Here is a 20,987-nt window from a genome sequence, read left to right as displayed (position 1 = left end):
TGTGTTTTTCACACAGGTCAGTTGTAACTTGCTAGTATTGACCTAACCCTGCTGGTTAATAACACAGTAAAATAATTCTTGTGCAACAGAGTTGATCGCAGGGAAAAAAGCAAAGCAGACAGAAAATGTTGGTGCATTTGGGAAGTATAAATTGAGGAAAGTTGCTTTTTGAAGGCCTGGGTCACTGTTTGGCTTTGGTTGGTCTTCTCTTTGTACTGAAGTGTCTTGCGCTTTTCTGTTTCTTGGGCTCAGGTGTATCTCATGTTCTGACTCTAGTGCTGCAAGAACTCAGCTTGCTCTGTAAGAGAGATGTCAATGGCGTTGGCACGTTGTACGACCTGCTCAGATCCCGCTGGCTGCAAGCGCTTTTAAAGGTAAAGTAATACGGAGCTGTGAAAGCAAAGGTTACCTTTGGACAGGAGAACAAACTCTAGGGAACAGCTACTTTATTTTGCCATACCAGGACAATAAATGCTTATTTACGCTAAGTGCTGATAGTCCCAAAGTCAGTCCGAACATCAGCAGTCAAGGTGGCCAAAACCCTTTTGCTCTAAAGGAAGTGTCTTGGATATTTAAATTCTTCTACCTTACATGTCTATACTAAGGTCAGGGGACAGAGACATAGGCTGAACACAGTGTTGATCAGCTGTCTTTTCTATTCTTAAATCTCTGTATGGCTATGAATCCCACTTTTGGGCTCGTAAAATTATATTCCTTTTATTTTGCATCTCACTGATGCAGTTGAAGATTTTATGTTGACCGATGTTTCTGTCCTGAGCAGAACTGTATCTCTGAAACAAATTCTGTACAAATTCTACTTTTCCTCTAACAAGAATTTTTAAAATCTTTAAAGAAGAAAAACTTGTAGTGGATAAGAATGTCCATAAAGGCACTTTAAATACAGCAGTTTGTTTTAAGTTAAATTTATTTGTTAATTATGCCTGCAGCTAGAGGAAGGAAACACACTACAAATCAGAGAATTGACACTATCAGGCTATTGATCTGTGTATTCAGCTTTTCTTATTGGTGTCGTGGTTTTGCCCACCAGCCCATCTCTGGGGCTGAGGATGGTTTTGTCCAGGTGATTTCCGGACAAAAAACCAATCAAAAAGTTCAGTGACGCCTTTGCTAATTACATCTTTAAGAAAACGGAAGAGAAGGTTGTGGCGCAGTTGAAATTAGGAGCAGCAGCCATGTAGAAGGGTAGTGGGCCCGAGGAGGGCCAAGGCCCCCTCCTCCCCGGCTTGGACCCGGGGGGGGGCAGGTGCAGTACTGAAACCTCCCTTCTCTCTTGTGAGAGAGTGAAGAAAAAAAGTTTAAAAAATGAACTGCTTAGACGAGAAACCGCTGCAGAAGAATTCCAGCCATGAGATAACAAGACTTTCAAGGTCAAAGCTGCAGTCGCAGGAGAGAGAAGAAAAGTTCGAAGGGGGGAAAACTGCTTTTTCTCCTTTTCGCTCTCCCTCCCTTCAGCAGGGTAAAGACTGAAAAATAAAATACCCTGCCACCTGTAGAAGTTTGTTGGGGTGAAGAGACCCCCCATGTGGCTCACAGAGGAGCTTGTGGATGCACCAGAGATTTGTGACTTTAACAGAAAGAGAAAGCCTTATGCTGGAGTAAAAGCGGCTCAGATGAGGCAGAGTCCTGTTAAAGACTTTGTGACCCTCGAAAGGATCGATGCTTATGCTGGAGCGAGACGGCTCAGATAAGCTTGGGATCTCAGTGAGAGATCCATGCTGCTGCTGTTGAAGATTTATGACCCTGACGGGTATTAGAACCTACGCTGGAACACAAAACGGTTCAGGTAGGGATGTTGGGATCCATGTGTGGGATCCGTGCTGCTGGTGCTAGAGAGAACCTACGCTGGAGCAGAAAATGGCTCAGGTGGGATATTGGGATCCGAGTAAGGGATCCAGACTAGACCCATGCCGAGAAGTCAATCAAGGACTGTTCTCCCATGGGGAGGGACCTCCGTAGGGAAACAGGGGTGAACTCTTAAACCATTATCCCCTGTAACCCTGTGGAAGAAGATCCATAGTAAGCAAGTGTCCCCTTGCAAGTCTATGGAAGGAGACCCTTCAGGACCTGGGTAACCCTCAGCCTTCGGTTTTAACCCAGGAGGGGGGTAGGCCCAGCCCTGGAGGCCAACACAGAATAAGTGAGAAATAAAGAAGTTCCAACTGCGACGAAAGTGCTGCAGAGTTACTAGAGAGAGAGAGAGAGAGAGCTGGAATTCTGAGAACAGAAAAGACTGCTTCTCCTCCTTGGACTGATATAAAGGGAAGTGGGGGGAGAAGTATCTTCTGTAAATACATAATACCTTTTACTTAAGTAAAATTATTGTAGATATAATTCTTTAGTTTTAGTTTATTAATAATAAATACTCATACTTTTTTTAATTCAGTCTCTTTTTGTCTGCATAAACCTTCTCTCAACTAATAGTAATTGTATGTGGGAGTATAAAAGTAAATTGAGCCAGGGCAAAACCACGACAATTGGAAAATTCAAAACTCCAGGATAACTGGCTAGCTAACTGATATGGAAAGGCAGTGAATTTTAGACTCAATTCCAGATGCATTAGACATTAAGGATTTAGATTGCAAGCTTTTTGGCTCTAGCTGGACAGAGAAATTTCTAGAAATGCAATGTTGTCCATTGTATGTTGTGCATGTATCTATATAATCATGTAAACGGATCAGTGTTGTCATTGCATTTTGTCTGTCATGGCCTGCAACAGATTTATGAATGCCTCCAGCACTATCTTGGAAAAAGACCAGTTCCTGTCACGCTGCAGGCACGGGCATTGAGTCGCGAGGTGAGACTGTGTATACAGAGTTTATTGCTTTACTTACTCATACCAAACGAATCTACTCAGCTGCAGGTAAACGTTCTGTGTCTCAGGTGATGTCTCACGATATAAAGCTGAAAGATTCTCTCTTTGCACATTTTTAAAATTACTCGACAACCCTTACTGTGTCAAGGTTGGGGAGGCAGCACGAGAAATGGGTACAGCTGTGCTCACTGGACTACACGAGTCCTGGCCAGTGCAAGGAACACACAGTATTTGTTTTAACCACTGACAAGGTATTTTTATTTGCATGTAACTGTGTGGTTCAGTATTAGGGCTACAATCAAGCAGTCTGACATGAGGCCTTTCAAAAGCTTTTTTAGATTTTTCTACTCATAATAGCTGATAGGTTCTTAATCTTTTAATTAGTGGGAGAATTAATGACTAAGTAGAGAAATTGAGACTAGTGATGGAATTGGTTGAGGGATAGCAGCAAAAACTAATTTAGAGCACATGGCACTGTGCCTGACCCAAATTAATCCTGACTGAGTGTTGCGCAGCTGTGGTCATATTGTCCAGTTCCAGACCCAGCCATATGGGCATCCTCTGAGTCATACAATGTGGGGGGCTTAACCCTGTCTCCATATCATACTCCTCTAATTTCAGTTGGAGCTTTCTAAGTGAATTGTCCTCTAGAATCCATCCCCGTGCTTTGTCTCTTACGTTTACCAGGTGGCAGAGTTACTGCGCGAGGCCCCTCCGTGCGGGGAGATCAAAGAGCTGAGACGGCTCCTGCGCGCTCCACACTTCAAGGCAAGTCCTGCCTAAGGAAAGGAAAAGTTGGCTCACAGACCTGTCGGCATTTGGAATGGAAATGGATGGGCAGCTGTTCACAAGAGCTGGCAAAGCAGCCAGAAGAGACGCAGTTAACAAATCACAAGCTAACCTGGTTGTGAAATCAAACGTGGACTGTGTATCTGAAATACCTGCAGTGGGCTGTGTTTTATTGAAGGGCTGTGTTTGAAAGATGTTTCTTACAAAGGTTTCAATTATGGGCAGTTGATACAAATATATATAACCAGATTTTTCTTGAAATTGCAAAGCCTGCATTCTTTACCCTAGAGCTCCAAACAGAAATGTTTCATCTTTTCTTTAGTTTTCCAGAAGAAGCATGGAGAGGAACTTTTCCTAAAACTTTATTTCATGGTTTAATTTTCCAAGTGGAAGGAAGAAAATATCACTGTGTGCAAGGGATCTGTGTTCACTTAGGAACTTATTCACTGATTTTTGTTTTCTGACCAGTCACTGTTTAAAGCTCTGCTGTTGTCTGATCTTTGCTTATGGGTTGGTTGATTTGCTAGGTTTTGTTTGTAACAGGCATTGCTATCTGCTCATGATGCTGTGGCCCAGAAAGATTTTGAACCAACCCTTCCACCACTGCCAGACAACATACCTGAAAATGAAGAAGCTATGAGGATTGTCTGCTTAGTGAAGAACAACCAGCCTCTGGTGAGGGAGCTTTCTGGTATCTGTCAAATTATTTTAACTTAGACAAGCACTGATAACTCATCAGATGCACACTGGTTTCTTTCCAGGAATTTCGGAGGGATTGTGTGCACTCTTGTCCAGTTTTTACAGAATTGTTGATCTTGGAAAGGGCTTTAGGAGCCCATCTTAGTCCTGCACAGTGCAGGTACAACTGGAGATGTCCAGTGCCTTGTCTGCTTGGGGTTTGAACATTTGGCAGGTGCATTTTCATTATATGGGATAAAACCAAACTGAATTTAGAGCTATTCCCTTGGCCAAGATAGAAATGAAGGGAGGAGAGACTCTGAAAGTCCTTTAGAAATCATTTGTGCTCATAAGCAGCAAACACTGTGTAGTTTAGCTAATCTGTTTTAGGAGAAGATAGGTGTAATATTGAGATTGACTGTAAGAAATCTTACCTATCAGTGAGGTTATTTTAGTATGATGGAAGTTGTGGTAAAAAAAGCTGTGTCTTTCAGTGCCTTTTTGTTGTTGTGAACATCAGACTTGTGATATGGAAGGAATCTCGGTGGGGTCCTTCAGTGATGAGCGTGTTTTCTCTTCGTTCCTTTTCGCCAGGGTGCCACCATTAAACGCCATGAGCTGACAGGGGACATCACGGTTGCCCGTGTGATCCATGGTGGCCTGGCAGACAGAAGTGGTACGTGGAATTTGAAATAAAGTGATACATAAAACTGAACTTGAAAAATAAGGTACTTGAAGTAAGATAACAGCTTAGCTTCTACAATTAGTGTTCCACCATAGAGCAGAAGGCACGTGCATTGGACAGCTCTGTAAATAGTGATATGCTGCAGTGATTTGATTGCAGCTTCATTAATTTTCAGATGAGTGTGCTGTTTGAGACTGAGTTGAGATACAAACCCAGTTTTCAATAATTATTCTTGGCACCAATACCTGGATATCCCAAACTGCAATGTAGCATGAATACCAGCACGTTCCCTAATGGACAAATGGAAAACATCAGTCATTTGTGATTCTGTAAGATAATGAGCTTTAAGGAATATGTAGTAATACTTTTTGGCACTAGTCTACTAAACACTTTGGCAGCATTAGGTGCTAAGCAATCTTCCAAGGAGTTTCCTTGGAAATGTTACTACTTTGTCATCCTAGAATTGAATGTGTTCCATGTCCCTTAGGAAATGCAATGTAATTAAAATGTAAGACATCAGAAGTAAAATTCAACTGTAATCATTATAAAATCATTCCTTTTAGTATTTTCTGGACTTTGTATAGAGAAGAAAACCCAGCTTGTTTAAAATAGCTGATTAAGTTCTGAGTTTGCATAATGTTTTAACTGAGTTAAAGGAAAATGGGAAAGAAAACAATGTTGTGAAGATTTTAATGTAAAGGACAGAGAGGAGTCCCAAGACCTCACACTATACATGGAGTTTTTGAGGGTCTGATTCCAAGTGTCACGGTCTATTACTATGACAGGTTGAGCTAGAATAGGTTCAGAGGTTACTTTGGGAAATGGAGCCTTATTAAAATGTTTATGCTACTTTTAAGGCAAATCATCACTAGAATGTAAAGATGTTGTGTGGGGGAGGTGGGAGGAAATAAAACTGAACCACGCACAAGCTTTTTGTGACTCACAGAAGTCTGCAGTCCCCTCCAGGGGCAATGCAGCCTAAATCCAAAATGCCTTCCTGCGTACCTGGTGTATGGAAACTTTTGATGCTGGCTTTCCAAGCTGTGGGAGATCTGTGTGACCCTGCCTTGCCTACCCAGGATAATCCGTGCTGTGCTGGAACTGCTGCTGTTTTCATGTTTGCTCTCACTGTAGGGTTGCTGTACGCTGGAGACAAACTGGTGGAAGTAAATGGAGTTCCTGTTGAGGGACTTGAGCCTGAGCAAGTTATTAATATTCTGGTATTTAATATTTTTAAAATATTTTTTCTACTTTGTACCTTAAGGTTATCTGTACGCTCTCTCTTTTACACACTCTCTTACAGGAGAAAGTTTGAAATCTTTAACAGAAAATTTAGATTGTTTCCTTACATCACTTGTCTAACCAGATCCTGCTGCTAATTTAAACAAGATTTCAGTAGAAAGATTTGGTATGAATTAATGCTGAAATTATATATACTTATAATGAAACATTGAATTAAAAAGATTTAGCAAAACTTTGAGATTTCATTCTTGAGTTTCTTTTGGAAAAAATTTAGTATTGATGCATTGACTCTACCTAAATTCTATCTGTAATACAGACATTATAATAACCTCACAGCCATGTTGTGTTAAGCTTGTGCTACCAGTTTTTAATAATTTATGTTGAATACCTACCATATTTTAATTCTTTTCTCATCACTTAGGCCCTGTCTCAGGGGACAATTATGTTCAAATTAATTCCAGTTTCTGATCGGCCTGTCAGCAACCAAACAACAGTAAGAAACATTCTTCTTCTTTTTCCAGATTGTTACTGCAAACAGTTACTGCAGTAATGCCTAATTGTGTGACACAAAGAAATGATGTTGCCTAGAAGTTTATTGCAGTCCTTAGAGTGTTACCTTGCCTTTATGGCCACCTCTCAGCTGACATCACTGTGTTGTTGCTGAAGCAGTAAAGGCAGTAAATGGAAATGTAGTTGTGTAATGAGGCATTTTCAGGGTGATCTACAGGTTGAGGGTCAATTCTTTTCATAATGTACGAGATGAATTGGTTTTTCCTTCCTTAATGAACAGATAGGGTTTGGGGCTTGATCTGGTTTTTAAAACTTGTCTTCATCTTTAATTAAGTTGCAGCAAAATCTGACCCTGTGATTGTAAAGCTCATGTCGCATCTGTTCTATCCTGTCTTCCACTTACTCTTGTATATTTTGTTTCCCAGCTTTACGTGCGAGCAATGGCAGATTACTGGCCCTTGCAAGATCCTGCCATACCATGTGCTGATGCAGGTTTGCCTTTTAAGAAGGGTGAAATACTCCAGATTGTGGATCAGAATGATGCTCTCTGGTGGCAGGCCAGGAAAGTTTCAGATCTCAGTGCCTGTGCTGGACTCATACCCTCAAATCATCTTCTGAAAAGGTAAAGAATTCACAATTTTCCTGATTTCTAGTTCAAAAATTAGCCAGTTATTCAGACTTTGTCATTTAAAATTTTCCCATGTTTTATAGCAGTATGATTCAGATCTGATAAATATCTTTCCCCTTTCTGTTCTCCAGCTTCTTCCTTTCCTTCCCTTAAGAGCATCTATGTGACAACAAGCTTTTGAAAGCACCTGCATCATCTTAAATTGCCACCTAAGAAGTTGGCAGCACTTGTCTAGTGTCTGTGCTAGTTGCTAAGACATCTAGGGGAGTGTAGCAGCTGAAAGATTTGTGGAAATGGAGAGACTATTAAGGGCCATCACCTATGATTAAAAAAAAAAAAGACAGGGGGAAGAGTAGGATACTAAAAGTATAGTATTTTTTTAAAGATTTCCTGTGAGACAAGAGAGGAAAAAAAACTCCAAAATGCTCAAGGAAGAAAAAGGATCTCTTGCCTGTTATTTTCTGCATAAATAGCCCATTATTTTTACACTACACACTTTCAGAATTGGAGTTCTAAACTGCTGTAGCACCCTTCTCAATTTGATCCTGTAACCACATGTCCTGTGTGTGTCAGCCCCACGATAACATAAGGCTGTGCAATTGTAGATGATAAGCTCCACTTTGTACTCTAATAAACCTACCTGTGGTCTGTGTAGTGAAAGCTGAAATCAAACTGGGTTTGATTTGGGCTGCAAGCAGGAGGCTCTGTAGTAACTGAGGCAGAAGTACTACTACCCCTGCCTGTAGCACAGTCTTCTGCTTCCAGGTGTCTGTGCCACAGTATGGCTTATATTGCTGTCCTTTCATGTGAACTCTAAATACTTCTGTGCTGCTGATTTGGGAGTGGCCTTTCACTAGTTCTGGTAGCATGTTGCTTTCTTTCAGGACTCTGCAGTGGGCTAAAACATTGCTAATGTTTCCATTCTTGTTGTCCTCTCTCAGTTCAGTACTGATTCATCCTATGTGTAACAGTGAATCTGACTAGAGCATAATGTGCTTGTGGTCTGTTTTGTTTCTTTAACTGTGATAAATTTATTTTTATGTAGGAAGCAGCGAGAATTCTGGTGGTCTCAGCCCTTCCAGCCCCATCTCTGTCTCAAATCATCAATGTGTGAGTGAAAAGTTACTTAAATGGTACAGTAGGAAAGAAAGATCTTGTCTTTGTTTCAGGGATACTGAAATAGAAGCTCATACAATTCAGTTTGATCCAAAGATGTTGTTCTGGAGCCATATGGTAACCTCAGAAGTGTGTTAACTATATCCAGAGAAACAAATCCTTAATGGTAGTTGTACCTGGAAACTGGTGGTGGAGGTGGCTGTTTCCAGTGTGCTTGGGATCTCACTATGAGAGAAGCTGTGAACTGAACTTAGTTGAAGTCTGTGAGATGTAGGAGCTCAGCAGGAGAGCCAGTTCTCTCTAGGATAATTGGGTGTAAATAAGTCTTGAGGTGACAATTGTAGCATCGTGGCTTTCTAGTTCTGCACTGAGAAGTGCGAAGCAATGTTCAGAATGTTTCTTTCTCATCAAAGCTATTGAGAGAAAGCTGGAACTTCTTTTCTTGAGGTCTGAGATAAGCTATACTCCCCTTTAGTTTATTCACAGTAACAATCCAGCAGAAATATTATCCTCTGCCAACTATAGCTTTCTGTAAACATGTCATTATTCCCAGAAAAAAAGTGTTCTTCCTGTTTTCTCTCTCCCCATTTTCTTCTATGGTTCTTTATGGAAGTACAAAATTTTTCTCCTGTGATAAATCCCAGAATGTTTCATTCCCTAGGATTCTTCTTGCACTGATTGCTTTGTTTGTTAGAGCTGAGGCTCTCTTTCACCATGATTTTATTGCATTTTAACTGCTTCAATGGATATGCTGTGAGCAGTAAGCACTGTGGAAGAAGGTAGGAAATCAATCTGGACAGCACTGCATTTCTGTACCTGGAACCAGTATAGCACAGGGCTTTAAAGGCTTTTTAAAAACTTGTCAGAAATGAGGCATTTTGATAAATACATCCAAAAGAAACCCAAGTTCTTAGCATGTTGTGTGCTTAACATAATTGAAATTCAGCCTTTCTTCACCTGGAAAGGTAGATGCTTACATTGTCCTAAAGTGGAAACTTTAGCTGTGCATGATCTGTTAGGGAACTGAGAGTTTGGATGGGTTCTTTGGGGAAAGAAAGGCAACATTGCCTCTTTCTCTTTTCCTCTCCCTCTTTCTCTCCTGAGCAGCTCTGGGAGAGCATTTCCTTGAAGGATACTCATGGGCAGGATGGGGTTGACAGATACTGATGATTGCCCTGTAACTGCAAAACAGCTCCCACCAGGCCTGTCTGGAGGGGCACAGGAACAGAGCACACAAACAGTGCAGCACCCTGAGCTCATGTGATCACATTTCAGGGACGTGAATGGATGTGGGCTGGGGATCGAGAGGGAGCTGAATCCATCCTTCCTTTTCTTCCTTGTAAAAGGAATAATAAAATCAACCAAATATTAAGCTACACTCAAGGAAAGCCTTTTGGGAAGATAGACTTCTAAAACTTAAAGGACAAAAAATTCTATTACCTCATGTTAATACTTAATAAATAGATATTTACTGTATAAACAGACTGACAGCCATGTTAAACCTTTCATTATTTCAAGAGGAGAATTCAAATTAGGCATGTTTGCCTCTCTGCCACATGTCCTTCAGAGCACTTGTTTAAGAAGAGCCTTTTGCTCCCTGAAGACAAGGAACATCAGTAAACTGGAGTTAACAGTTAAAATCCTTAAAGATGTCTAAATCTAAGATGATCTGAGCTTCAAGTATTTTCTTTCTGATGTCTCAGTTCAGTCTTGTAAGATCTGTAGGGTTGTTTTTCCTCCCCAGTGTTTTTCTGATTCAGATGAATTTTTTTCCCTTGTGTTGATCCGTAGAGGACGACATGCAGATTGACGAGAAGTGTGTGGAAACAGGTAACTGAATTCACTTGAGATTATTTTATTTGCTTTAAGGAAGTAGCTAGTTAAAAGCCTTGTTTTATTTCCCAGATAAAACCACTTATTCTCCTAGTGAACTTAATAACAGAAAATTCTATTTGTCATACCCTGGAACCCTCACCCAGTATTAGTGCATTAAAATGAGCGATTTGCAGTTCAGGTGTGCAGTACTTATGGTCAAGCATTGTGCTGAAAAGAGGACTGGTGCAAAAATCCCTGCTGGAATGAGATCCAACCTCCTTGATGCCGGTTTTGCACTGCGGTGTTATGTCACCATCGTTTTTTGCCTATTGTATATTTAATGCCACGGATTATTGTAGTCTTGGAGAACACACACAACTCATTGTCAAGAAACTGATCTCAGGAGAATGGGTTTTTAGGCACTGGGCAGGAAGAGGTTTTCAGATGTGAATTTTTTTTAATTTAATGGCCAGTCTTCGCGAGCGAAGATCCGGGGAAGGTCTTTCCACCTTCCAGCCTGCGCATTGGATTTTTTAGGTGAGACACAGTGTGCGCGGAACTGAGCCCACCCTTTAATCCTAAGGTTCATCTGCCGGGGCCAAGCGAGCTTGGACGGTGGCAGCGAGGTCCTTAGGACGTAGGTGGGTTGCCTTTAAGGGCTAACGAGCCCCACCTGCCCGGGAGTGGCCCTGACCGGGAATCGAACCCGGGTCTCCGCGGTGATAGCGCGGCGCCTTTACCCCCTAGACCACCAGGATACTACATGTGAAAACTGTTAGCTGGAGTTTCCCCCTAAAGCAGCACAGCTTATTCTACCTTCTCCCAAGGTAATTCAGAAAGCTCTCCTGGAGGGATCTGATCCTGTAGGACTGGGTGGGAAGAGATGAGGCAATTAATTTGGGTATGGTGAGCTGTGTTTTGTCACCTCAGAGTAGATGGATCTGAGGAAAGTATATATGAGACAGACAGATAGGAGATGGAAAACTGATCTCTGATTCTCAAATTATGTGGAAGGAAAAGAATTAAATTTTGAATTTGTTTTAATACCTTTGCTGTCTGGATTACTAAACAAGATGAAGAAACATTTGAGTCAGGTGAGTTCCTCTGACCTAACTCTTAATCCCTTGCTATGGTTCTGCTGAGAGAAGGGTGGCCAGAGACGTACAAGCGTCTCAAAAACAAGCAGGTGACAAAAACCAAGATGTCATTTTAGCTTCAGAAGGCGTTCTGGCTTGAAAAGCCATTATATGAAATCCTGTTGCCTGAAGTCTTCCTCTTGTTTTCTGATTCCCTTAGCAGTAAGGTTTTTGTCCTGTTGTGCCACAAGCGTGAGTGTCTCTTCCCGTACCTCAGCACCAGGTCTGGTCATCCAGTCCTACTCGGTTATAGCCGTGCAAGCTGTGTGCACTGATGTCAGCGGATAATTGGATTATTTCAGGGTAATATGGAGGCCTGAATCCCCAGTGCCTCTAAGAGCTGACGTGGTAAAGAGGAAAGCTGTTCCGGCTTCCTGATTGAGTGCATGGATGGCACACAGGGAAAGAAAATGCTTATAAAAATAATTATTTATGTCTAAAACATAAAACCAAGCCAATATGGGATTTTTTTTTTTTTAATTTAGGAAACAGCTACCTATTTACAGCACGTTCAGAGTTCTGCAAAATTTACATCTTCTACAATAAATCATTTTTCCACTAAAAGAACTCTGCTGCTAAACTCCTCATTTGAAATATTTGGTAATCTTGTGGAGAAAATGTCATTCGACCTTACGCTTGCTCTTCCCCACAAGGTCCCTACTTGCCAGTTGCGTCTTCTTCTCTTGTCACAGGTGGTTTGTTCTCCTCCACCTCTCAAGCAATGCCCAAAGCTTTTAGGGCAGAACCAGCAGGTCTCCAGGGCAGTCTTTTGTTTCCAGGCTAGGATGTTTCTGATTGCTGCCCTTGGGGATTACTGTAGCAAATCCTGTTCACTGCTCAGTGCTGAGTCACCTCTCTGCTACATCCAGACAGTCAGAGGAATAAAGGTGCAAATATTTGCTATTCTACATTTTAACTGGTAGTTGTAGATGTATTTTGCAGTACAGTACTGACATAGATGCTGCAGTTGAGTCTCTTATACTTTGAGAATTAAGAATTCACGCTGGAAGAGGCATATTTTAGATTTAAAGTCTGCAGTACCTGTTTTCTACATTCCCTAAATGCATTGGACAACACTGGTTGGATTTTTTAAAGAATCATAGTATAGACTGTCTTCTCAAAACTAATTGTTTTATGTCTGTCTCTATCTGAATGTGCAGAGGAGCTTAAAGAAGGTAACATAACTTTTTTCTCCCTGTCTCCTGTAAACAGTAATCTGATAGAATTTATCTGTGTTTATTGCTTTACCAGGAACTACCACTCTTCTTGCAATAGCCAGTAGCTGAGTTGCTTGTTCCCTGTAGGATTCCACACGGCACTCCAATACCATAGAACAGAGTGTAGATAAAGCAGAAATACATAAAAATACTTGAATGCTGGCTCAAGAGACCTGAAGATAGAAATGATATGGGCATACGTCAGCTGAACAGTACTCTGAACATTGCCCTGAAGGAGCAGTTTTATGCCAAGTAATTTTTTTCTACAGTCATAAACAAGTTTTTAGGCCATATAAAAATGGAGGAATAAAACTGTATTGTAGAGGTACAAGTAGTGAAGAGTGCATAGATGGGAAAGATAACTAATATGCATCTAATTTGGTTTCGATACTTGCGTGCCTATGAGAACTGTAAATCAAAGACTCTAATGCTAGAAGCATTTCCCAGTTTGCAAAAGAAAATGTTCCTTTCTTGAAGCACTTACTGCTTTTAAAGACATGCCTATGTCTTCTGTATCTCATTCTTGCTTTAATAAGGCCTAAATAAAGGGAATACACAGTTTGAATAACTACATGCAGGATTAGGGGGAAATTAGGAGTCCTTTTGGAAGAAAAAGCTGAACACTGACATAATTTTTTTCCCCTTGGTTATATGTTTTCAAATCACCTTTCTAAAACAGCTGAGCCTTGTAGAAGAGATTTAATTTTTTAAAAAATGCATGCAGAATTTTAGAAGTCTCACCTGAATAGTAAAGCCTTCATGAGGAACAGCATCAGAATGGGGACAAAAAGCCTCAGAGGAAGCAGATTAGGCTGACATGCTGGAGCACAGATGCAAGTTGCATTTTCCAAACATGCTATTGGGCAGAAAGTTAGTTATAAATTTTTTGTTTCTGATTTTGAGGTACTGACTTGCTGGTTATTGTTTTTACTGAACAATTCTTGTAAGTCATGTTTCACCTGAAAAGCTTAAATTAGGTGAAGGTTTTTTTCACCAATTTCAATTTCAAAACATTGTCTGGCATCTAGTTACCTTAGGAATGAAACATGTAAAATGGTGAGTTTCAAATCTAATTTAGAAATCACCAAGACTTTCTAAGTTTATTTTTTCTCTTACAGAAACATGGGCTCTTTGAATTGGTCATTGCTCATGTGAAATATTTTAATATTTCGTATTATGGAATATTGTGCTTTTTAAAAATTATATTAGGCATGGTATTTCCCTATGTTTACTGAAACTCTTTTTTTCCTTTGGGATCAGCAATAATTGTTAGCCATCTAATTTATAAGCTTTAACTGTTCCTTTTTATTTCATGAGTATTTGTTCTTTGTATTCTAGAAGAGGAAGAATTTGGTGAATTTGGTCAACGAGTCTTTATTGGTATGCAGTGACTAAAGATAAGTAAGATAATTGAGACTTGATCTAGATTAAGTGCTTGTCTGAGATTAAATAAAATGCTTTGTTCTTTATATCACCTAAAGACTTACTAAATGGAATTCTGCTTACTCTGTTTTCCAAACTTCAAGAAGTCTCTTTCCTCCTAATAATGCTAATTCTCTCCACTTAAATCTGCCTTCCTGTTAAATTTCTGCCAAGACTTGACCACTGTTATTTAAATTTGCCTTCATGATTAATTTTGCATAGTGTTTTCTGTCATCCATTGAGAATAACCATGAGGGCTCTCATTAGAAAAGCAGACCTCTATGAGAAGTTTTCACAGTTGGATGGTAAAGTGGGGCCACAAACCTCTCCCTGATACTAAACCTTAATGACCTTTAAAATACACATTCTGGAGGCTGGAGCAAACGTTCCTGATTTGCTTCATGGGAACGAACCAGACACACTATAAAAAAAGTTGGCTTGTTCCCTAGGGATGCTTCATGTAGTCAGAAACTTCTCCTTCAGCTTGCTTTGAGGATTTTTTGGTGGCCTTTAATTCTAGTCTAATTTTCAGGTGACTTTTGCCTACTCTCTAGCTGCCATATAATGCTCAGCTGTTCTCTCAACCTGTCAGACCAAACGCAGCAGTGAATATTCACTGCTACTCACTTTGCAAAAAGCTCACAAGGAGTACTACGTTTGTGGCTTAGGAAGAGACCCCTCAAGCTACAGAACTAGTTGCCTGCATCTGGGGTGTGTTTTCCAGTCCTGATGTCTTTGCCCTCACAGCTGGTTTCCGCAGGAGCCTGCGCCTGTGCCGCAGGAAAGCCCGGGCCAACCAGCAGTCGTGTTACACGCGGTGCCCCAGCAGCTGCTGCAGCTCCTTTGCAGCTCCCTATGAGGAGGTGGTCAGGTACCAGCGGCACCCAACGGACCGCAACAGACTCATCATACTCGTGGGTAAGGGGTTCGGCACCTTCTCAGGCCACGAGGTCACACCTTGTGCCAGAGGGGAGCAGTCCTGGTCTGACCACTGGGGTTTCCTGCAGCTGATTGCAGGAATCATTTCAAGAATCATTATAATTTGACCCCATTATTTGTTTTAAGGTTCAATGCAAGTATCATCTTCTTTGCTTGAGATAATGAGTGTTTAAAAACAATAATCATAAAGTCCTTAGAAGAAGCTGTACAGTTATGATTGCTGGTTGATAAAGGAGTTTAATAGGGAAGTGGTTCTGTTTTATATTCAGTTGGGACTGAAAAAGATGAGAAGCCATTTGTAACTTAGTAGAAAGCATCTTTATGTGGAGGCATTTCTACAACCAATGTTAAGTGCATAGATATGACAACAGTAAGAAGAATGTTTGAAATTTAACTCCAGACTAGAACTATCTCAGTCATGGACTGTATGGAAAGTTACAGATGCCTTTAATAATGTTTGCTATAGGAAGTACTGTATTAAGTGGGCTGCAAGCTCCCAAGTGGACTTTGATGACAGTGGCTGAAGGGAAGCTGCTGTTCCTCAGTGTACCGGGGTGCTCATAAAGCCAACTGGGTAAAGGCAAATCCACTGTCCTTTCTAAGCATGAAATTATAGGATAATTTTTTTTCTTTTAAAATACTATTGCCGAGTTGCTTCCTGGGTACAGCTGTATTGCTGGGAAGTGATTTGTACCCTGTTGGTAATATTAGTTGCTTTTCCAACTCTTCAGGTCCCCCAGGAGTTGGTGTGAATGAACTGAGGCGAAGGCTCATCACAAGTAACCCACGAGAGTTTCAAAGTGCCATACCTCGTATGTCGTGTTTTTCCTCTTTCCTCCACTGTCTCCTTCAAACATAATTGGGAAGTGCCAAGTACCTCCCTCTTGCCTTTGTGCATTCATACACTCTTTGCTTTATGGCTGTTTCTTCAGCTCCATTGGAAGCCAGTATTGTTTGCTTTCGTAAGGATTAGCTTAAAATATGATCTATCTCATTGTGGCAAATCAAACAAAGGTATTTTCAAGTCCCAGCTCCTGAAACCATTGAAAGTTTTATGTAGGTAAAGGTTATCTACATGATTTTGTTTAATCTTGATGTTTACTTTTCCTAGATTTAAAATAAAAATAAAAATGTTTCTTGGGGATACTGTAAGTTCATAGTGTTTAAGTGATCAGATATGAGAATGAAGGCAACAGAAGCTGGTGCTTAATAGGCTTTGCAGCTTTCCTTATTAACCTTCTAGTCTCAGATGAGACTTATGCAGCTTAATTTCTGACGTAACAACTGAAATTGTTTCTACCTGTGCTTAGTTGGTTCTTGTGAATTAGATAACCAAACAGGGAATTATGGAGCTGAAGCTAGTTGAAAAATCAGGACTTCTTTTGTGCTTAAGGTCCTAGATACAGGGAAGGTGCGAGCTGGGAAAGCTTGGAGGATTTTTCTGAATGACCTTTAATTAATTTTACCTCAGAGGCGTAAAATAGTTGTGCTACCAGTTCTAAAGCAGTTGGTTTGAGTCAGCTATTTGGATTAAACTACTCTCCTTCCATTCCAAGAAATACAGTCATGCTTTGATAACTTTCAAGGATTTACCACTGGGAAACCATTAGAGTAGACAGGGCTTTTGCTCTGGATTAACAAATGGAAATAACTCATGTTATTATTTAGGAAAATACTGATTTATAGTCATCTATGAAGTTCTCATTTTCATCTATAAAATTACAATAATTTAGTTGCATCTGATTTTTTTGTGTGTATCTCCTTTCAGACACCACTCGTGTTCAGAAAAGTTATGAAATGAATGGTCGGGAATATCACTACGTATCCAAGGAAACTTTTGAAAACATGGTGTACAGCCACAGGTGAGAAGGAGAGGTGAATTACATTTCTGTTACTTAACATGATCCAAGAAGACACAGTTTTGTATTTAGGTCCCACGTCTGGGCTCCTCCATTCTTACTATGTATATTTCGTGTAAATTTGAGTCAAACTACTTGAGACGGTCGCTTCAAAGACTGTGTTTGTGTTGCAAATGGTTCCCCCACACTTAATCTCAGAATCCTTCTAAAAGAAAGTGGGATCTTTAGTCTTGAGCTCATTAGATGTGTAAGTTATGAGTTAACTCTCCTGGAAACCAGACTGTTTTGAAAATTGAGCAGTGAGTCAAACCTGTTCCTGACCTACAACTCTGTTGCAGGATCTCTGCAGTGATGACATGTAAGCAGCTGAACTGTAAGGGCTAAACATTAAAAAGTTGTCTGCTCCTTTGTATACATCAATAATCTCTCTAAGACAGACCAGCTCAGCACCAGAAGCTACAGTCATTGAGCTGTGCCAAGTGTTTCTAGATCTTGGATTTATGAAGTCATTTGTAGTATGTAGTTGACAAGCATCATTAAAATCACAACCTCTGAACACAAAATTTGTAACAACATGATGAGGACAAAATGCACAATTTGGAGATGTTGAATTTTGGTGGTTTTGATTTTGTGTCCAGCGTAGCAGGGAAGAGCAAAGGTGAAGGTCATTCATCAGTGTTCACTATGTTTTATGACCATTCAGTCCTGATCACTGGACTACATTTGAAGATTTCACCTTTAAATGGAATCTTTTTGAGTCTCAAATGCTCTTTCATTGTCCTTCTCTGTCACCCCTGTTGCAGAATGCTGGAGTATGGGGAATACAAAGGGTACCTGTACGGTACCAGTATTGATGCCGTGCGAACAGTCCTGGAGGAAGGGAAGATCTGTGTCATTGATTTAGAACCACAGGTGAGTGGGAAAGGGGCAGGGAATCTTCTGGAAGGAAAAATAATTTTCCCTACATTCTTGAGCTATTGGAATGGTGTTGCTTTGCTTTGTTTTTCACTTTACCTCATGGTGCCTATTCATAATAGATTATTCTTTGCATGGGTCTTGGGGGGGTGGTTGGTACTACAGTGACAAATATGTCCAGACAACTCATTTGTTTTCAGGCCAGCAAGCTGCATGACCAGTTTGGATGGTATAGAAATGAGTTTTCATGCTTGCTTCAAATAAGGATTATTCTTTCATGTGGAGATTGTTGCATGAGATTTCCTCCTCCTCCAAGCCCTGTTAGTTGAGAATTCTGTCCTTCTGTCACCAATCTCTGAATACCTTCTGGTAAAAGCAGCAACTATTAAAGTAATCAAGCATAAGCAGGGCACTATAGTGTGCCTCTTTTTCTCTTCAGAAGTAACAGCTAAGAGTAAGCTACTCCTTCACTTAGACACTATTCACATTATTTTTTCCCTTCTATCTTTGCACTGAATTTGCTGATGAAGATAAGGGTAATAAAAGCCTGTGCTGGAACATATTTAAGGTACTTAGAGCTGTGTCCAGCAAAATCTTGCCAAGCTTTTCTGAACTACTTGTATATTTAGTACTTGGGAGCTGTTTGGGCTATGGTGTTCCAACATATTTTCTAACCAAATATAAAGAGAGACACCATATCGCAGTAAACTTGGATATTTCCATCTAATTACACAGAGTCAGTGTGTTGGAGCCTTAGGTTAGCAGTGGTTTGTGCTGCTTAAAATAGATGTTAAATTACATGACCTGTGGGGGTACTACTCCAAAACTCAAACTGCTGTAAGAGGCAGATCAGGTCACACCTCAGTCTTCAGATCTAAAAATCTCCTTGGGTTTCTTCTGTTACATTTTTAAGCACAAGGGAGAAAGAGATGTGTTGGATGGTGGGGTGTGTAATCTTGCCACTTGAACAGATGTGCCCCTATCAGTTTTTTAGGGTGTGAGTTTAAAGGACAAGTTTTGGGAGGGATATGAAGAAACAGCAGTGAGTTAGGAGAATAACTGCTGAGTTGCATACTTGATTTTAAATCTGGTGGCTTGACCAGCTTTACATGCTATGGGGTTTTTTTTGTTTGTTTGTTTGTTTTTTCTAGTTCTCTACTGCTCTGCAGGAATTTGAAAATGCTTATTAGCATTAGGGAATGTTACACAGCACAAGGATTACAGAAAGCAGGATACTTTCTTCCAATATAGAACAATAAAGGTGTACTTGTTCTAAAGGTAGCTCCCCAACAGTTAAAAAAGCACAGGTTTCAAATGCATCTTTTATGTAGTTGATTGTAGAGATCTGTTAATGACACTGTTCTGTCATTCACCGATGTTGAAAGCATCTCCTAATAAGGTTACCAAGCAGAGTTAAATGATCCTTGTATGGTACAGCTGGTTAACAATATCTGGTCCAGGGATTATCAGTGACACCATTTTCAAGTAGGTGTTCCTGACAAAGATACCTCCTAGGTCTGGAGATAACAGCATGTTGTAACAACTGGCTTTTTATGGGAGCAAAAGTGGGATGAATCCACTTGAAATACTTAAACTTGCTTTTACTCTTCATTTGCAGGGCATACAATTAGCCCGGACTCATGAGTTAAAGCCCTACATTATATTCATCAAGCCACCCAGCATAAGCTGCATGAGGCAGACCCGTAAAAATGCCAGGATCATTACGGACTACTACGTGAACATGAAGTTCAAGGTGAGATTTGGGAATAAAAGAGAATTGAGTTTATTAATCTGAGATTCTGTGTTTAGAACATAATGCATTCTACTATCTTACAGTGTTAACTCTTAAAAAAAGATTATTGTGTCTTTAGGATCAAATCTAATTATTCTTGTCTCATTTGGTTGGGATCTTTTTCCCTCTCCAGATTTGCTTTGAAGCATAAGAGTTTTAATTTGTATCTAGGGGGCTGAGGCATTTTGCTTCAAAATGTCTTTAAAGGAGAAGCTATTTTGCATATTTTTGTTTTAGTTAACATCAATATTTGAGTCAACACATACATTTACTGTTTGCACTGAAATACCTGGAATGCACTTCATTCATATATAGTTTAATAAACTATTTTTTCACATATTTATAAGAATGTATTATTATTTCACATGTGCTCAGTAGCAGTATCAGTATCAATTCTATACTTAGTTCTATAGATAAAACACAGATCTGGCTTGTAGGAAATGCATACCTTATATTTAGAATGATATGGTGCTTTGTCACAATTGTTTCCATGCAAATCATAGTCAAGTTTAGCATCTTAACGTTTTGAAGACCACAGTCCATAACTATATGGAAATGAATCATAATGGCTATGACAGAAAGAAACATAAACACTGGAGAAATAAAATAAAATCTGGATCAGAACACAAGCGTTAGTGGATTTGCCTTCCAGTCCCTGACATTCTCTGCTGAAATAAAATAGACTGGCACTATCTATTCACCTCTTGCTTATGTGGCCCAAGGTGCTTTGGAGGTGCTGTGCAGGTATGTTTCTCTACACAATTTTTTAAAGTTTTATAGACTTACTCTGTCTCACAGGAAGAAGATTTACAGGAGATGGAAGAATCGGCTAAGAAAATGGAAGTTCAGTTCGGTCAGTTCTTTGATCAAGTGATTGTGAATGACAATTTACAAGAAGCATCTGCACAGCTGCTGTCTGCAGTACATCGTGCACAGGACGAACCCCAGTGGGTCCCTGCAGTATGGATATGCTCAGACACTCAGCCCTAATTCTGAGCAGGAGGCAGCTTCAGAAAGATTACAGCTTATGTTTTACTTCAAGAATAATCCTAATGTCAGGATTGCAAGAATTTATCTTTGTATGTAAGGGATTTGGAAGAGGATTACGAAAGAAGCTGCTACAGGACATATAATCATACTACATTCTGTGTAGCTCTTGAGCTTTTTATGTTAAAGTTGTATCCACTTTTGTACAAAAAAAAAAAAAAGGAAATACTGTGAGCACTCAATTACAAGAATAAAGAAAAATCTATTTTGTTGGATGTATTTGTGTAATTTGCTTATACATAGGTTTAGAAAAGTCCTTTCTTTTTATCAGGTACTGTGATACCTGTACATTCTGGAAGCCTTACTCTCACAAACAATATTCAGTCCAGAGTGTGCTCTTTTAGCTTCCTGTCTGTGAGCAGAG

At 40.1% G+C, this 20,987-nt stretch overlaps 1 protein-coding gene across 1 annotated transcript in view; it reads left to right on the top strand.

The window, feature by feature from the left end:
* Window positions 1–20,841, top strand: part of MPP4 (MAGUK p55 scaffold protein 4) — a 30,106-nt gene extending 9,265 nt beyond the window's left edge. The window contains exons 3-20 of the mRNA XM_050340631.1: window positions 253–374; window positions 2,738–2,815; window positions 3,521–3,601; window positions 4,166–4,297; window positions 4,895–4,976; window positions 6,120–6,205; window positions 6,649–6,720; window positions 7,163–7,359; window positions 8,411–8,475; window positions 9,243–9,260; window positions 10,273–10,311; window positions 13,988–14,029; window positions 14,819–14,989; window positions 15,742–15,822; window positions 16,779–16,872; window positions 17,673–17,781; window positions 19,403–19,537; window positions 20,375–20,841. Of these exons, the coding sequence (XP_050196588.1) occupies window positions 253–374; window positions 2,738–2,815; window positions 3,521–3,601; window positions 4,166–4,297; window positions 4,895–4,976; window positions 6,120–6,205; window positions 6,649–6,720; window positions 7,163–7,359; window positions 8,411–8,475; window positions 9,243–9,260; window positions 10,273–10,311; window positions 13,988–14,029; window positions 14,819–14,989; window positions 15,742–15,822; window positions 16,779–16,872; window positions 17,673–17,781; window positions 19,403–19,537; window positions 20,375–20,566 (1,796 nt within the window). The 3' untranslated portion in view covers window positions 20,567–20,841. The remainder of the gene's footprint in view (window positions 1–252; window positions 375–2,737; window positions 2,816–3,520; window positions 3,602–4,165; window positions 4,298–4,894; window positions 4,977–6,119; window positions 6,206–6,648; window positions 6,721–7,162; window positions 7,360–8,410; window positions 8,476–9,242; window positions 9,261–10,272; window positions 10,312–13,987; window positions 14,030–14,818; window positions 14,990–15,741; window positions 15,823–16,778; window positions 16,873–17,672; window positions 17,782–19,402; window positions 19,538–20,374) is intronic.
* Window positions 20,842–20,987: the final 146 nt, after the last annotated feature.

This window comes from Myiozetetes cayanensis, unplaced genomic scaffold (genome assembly GCF_022539395.1).
Source record: "Myiozetetes cayanensis isolate MyiCay16 unplaced genomic scaffold, myiCay2020 scf9, whole genome shotgun sequence".
In the NCBI taxonomy this organism is placed as follows: domain Eukaryota; kingdom Metazoa; phylum Chordata; class Aves; order Passeriformes; family Tyrannidae; genus Myiozetetes; species Myiozetetes cayanensis.
Note: the sequence above shows the minus strand (reverse complement) of the source record. Positions and strands in the feature narration are given on the sequence as shown.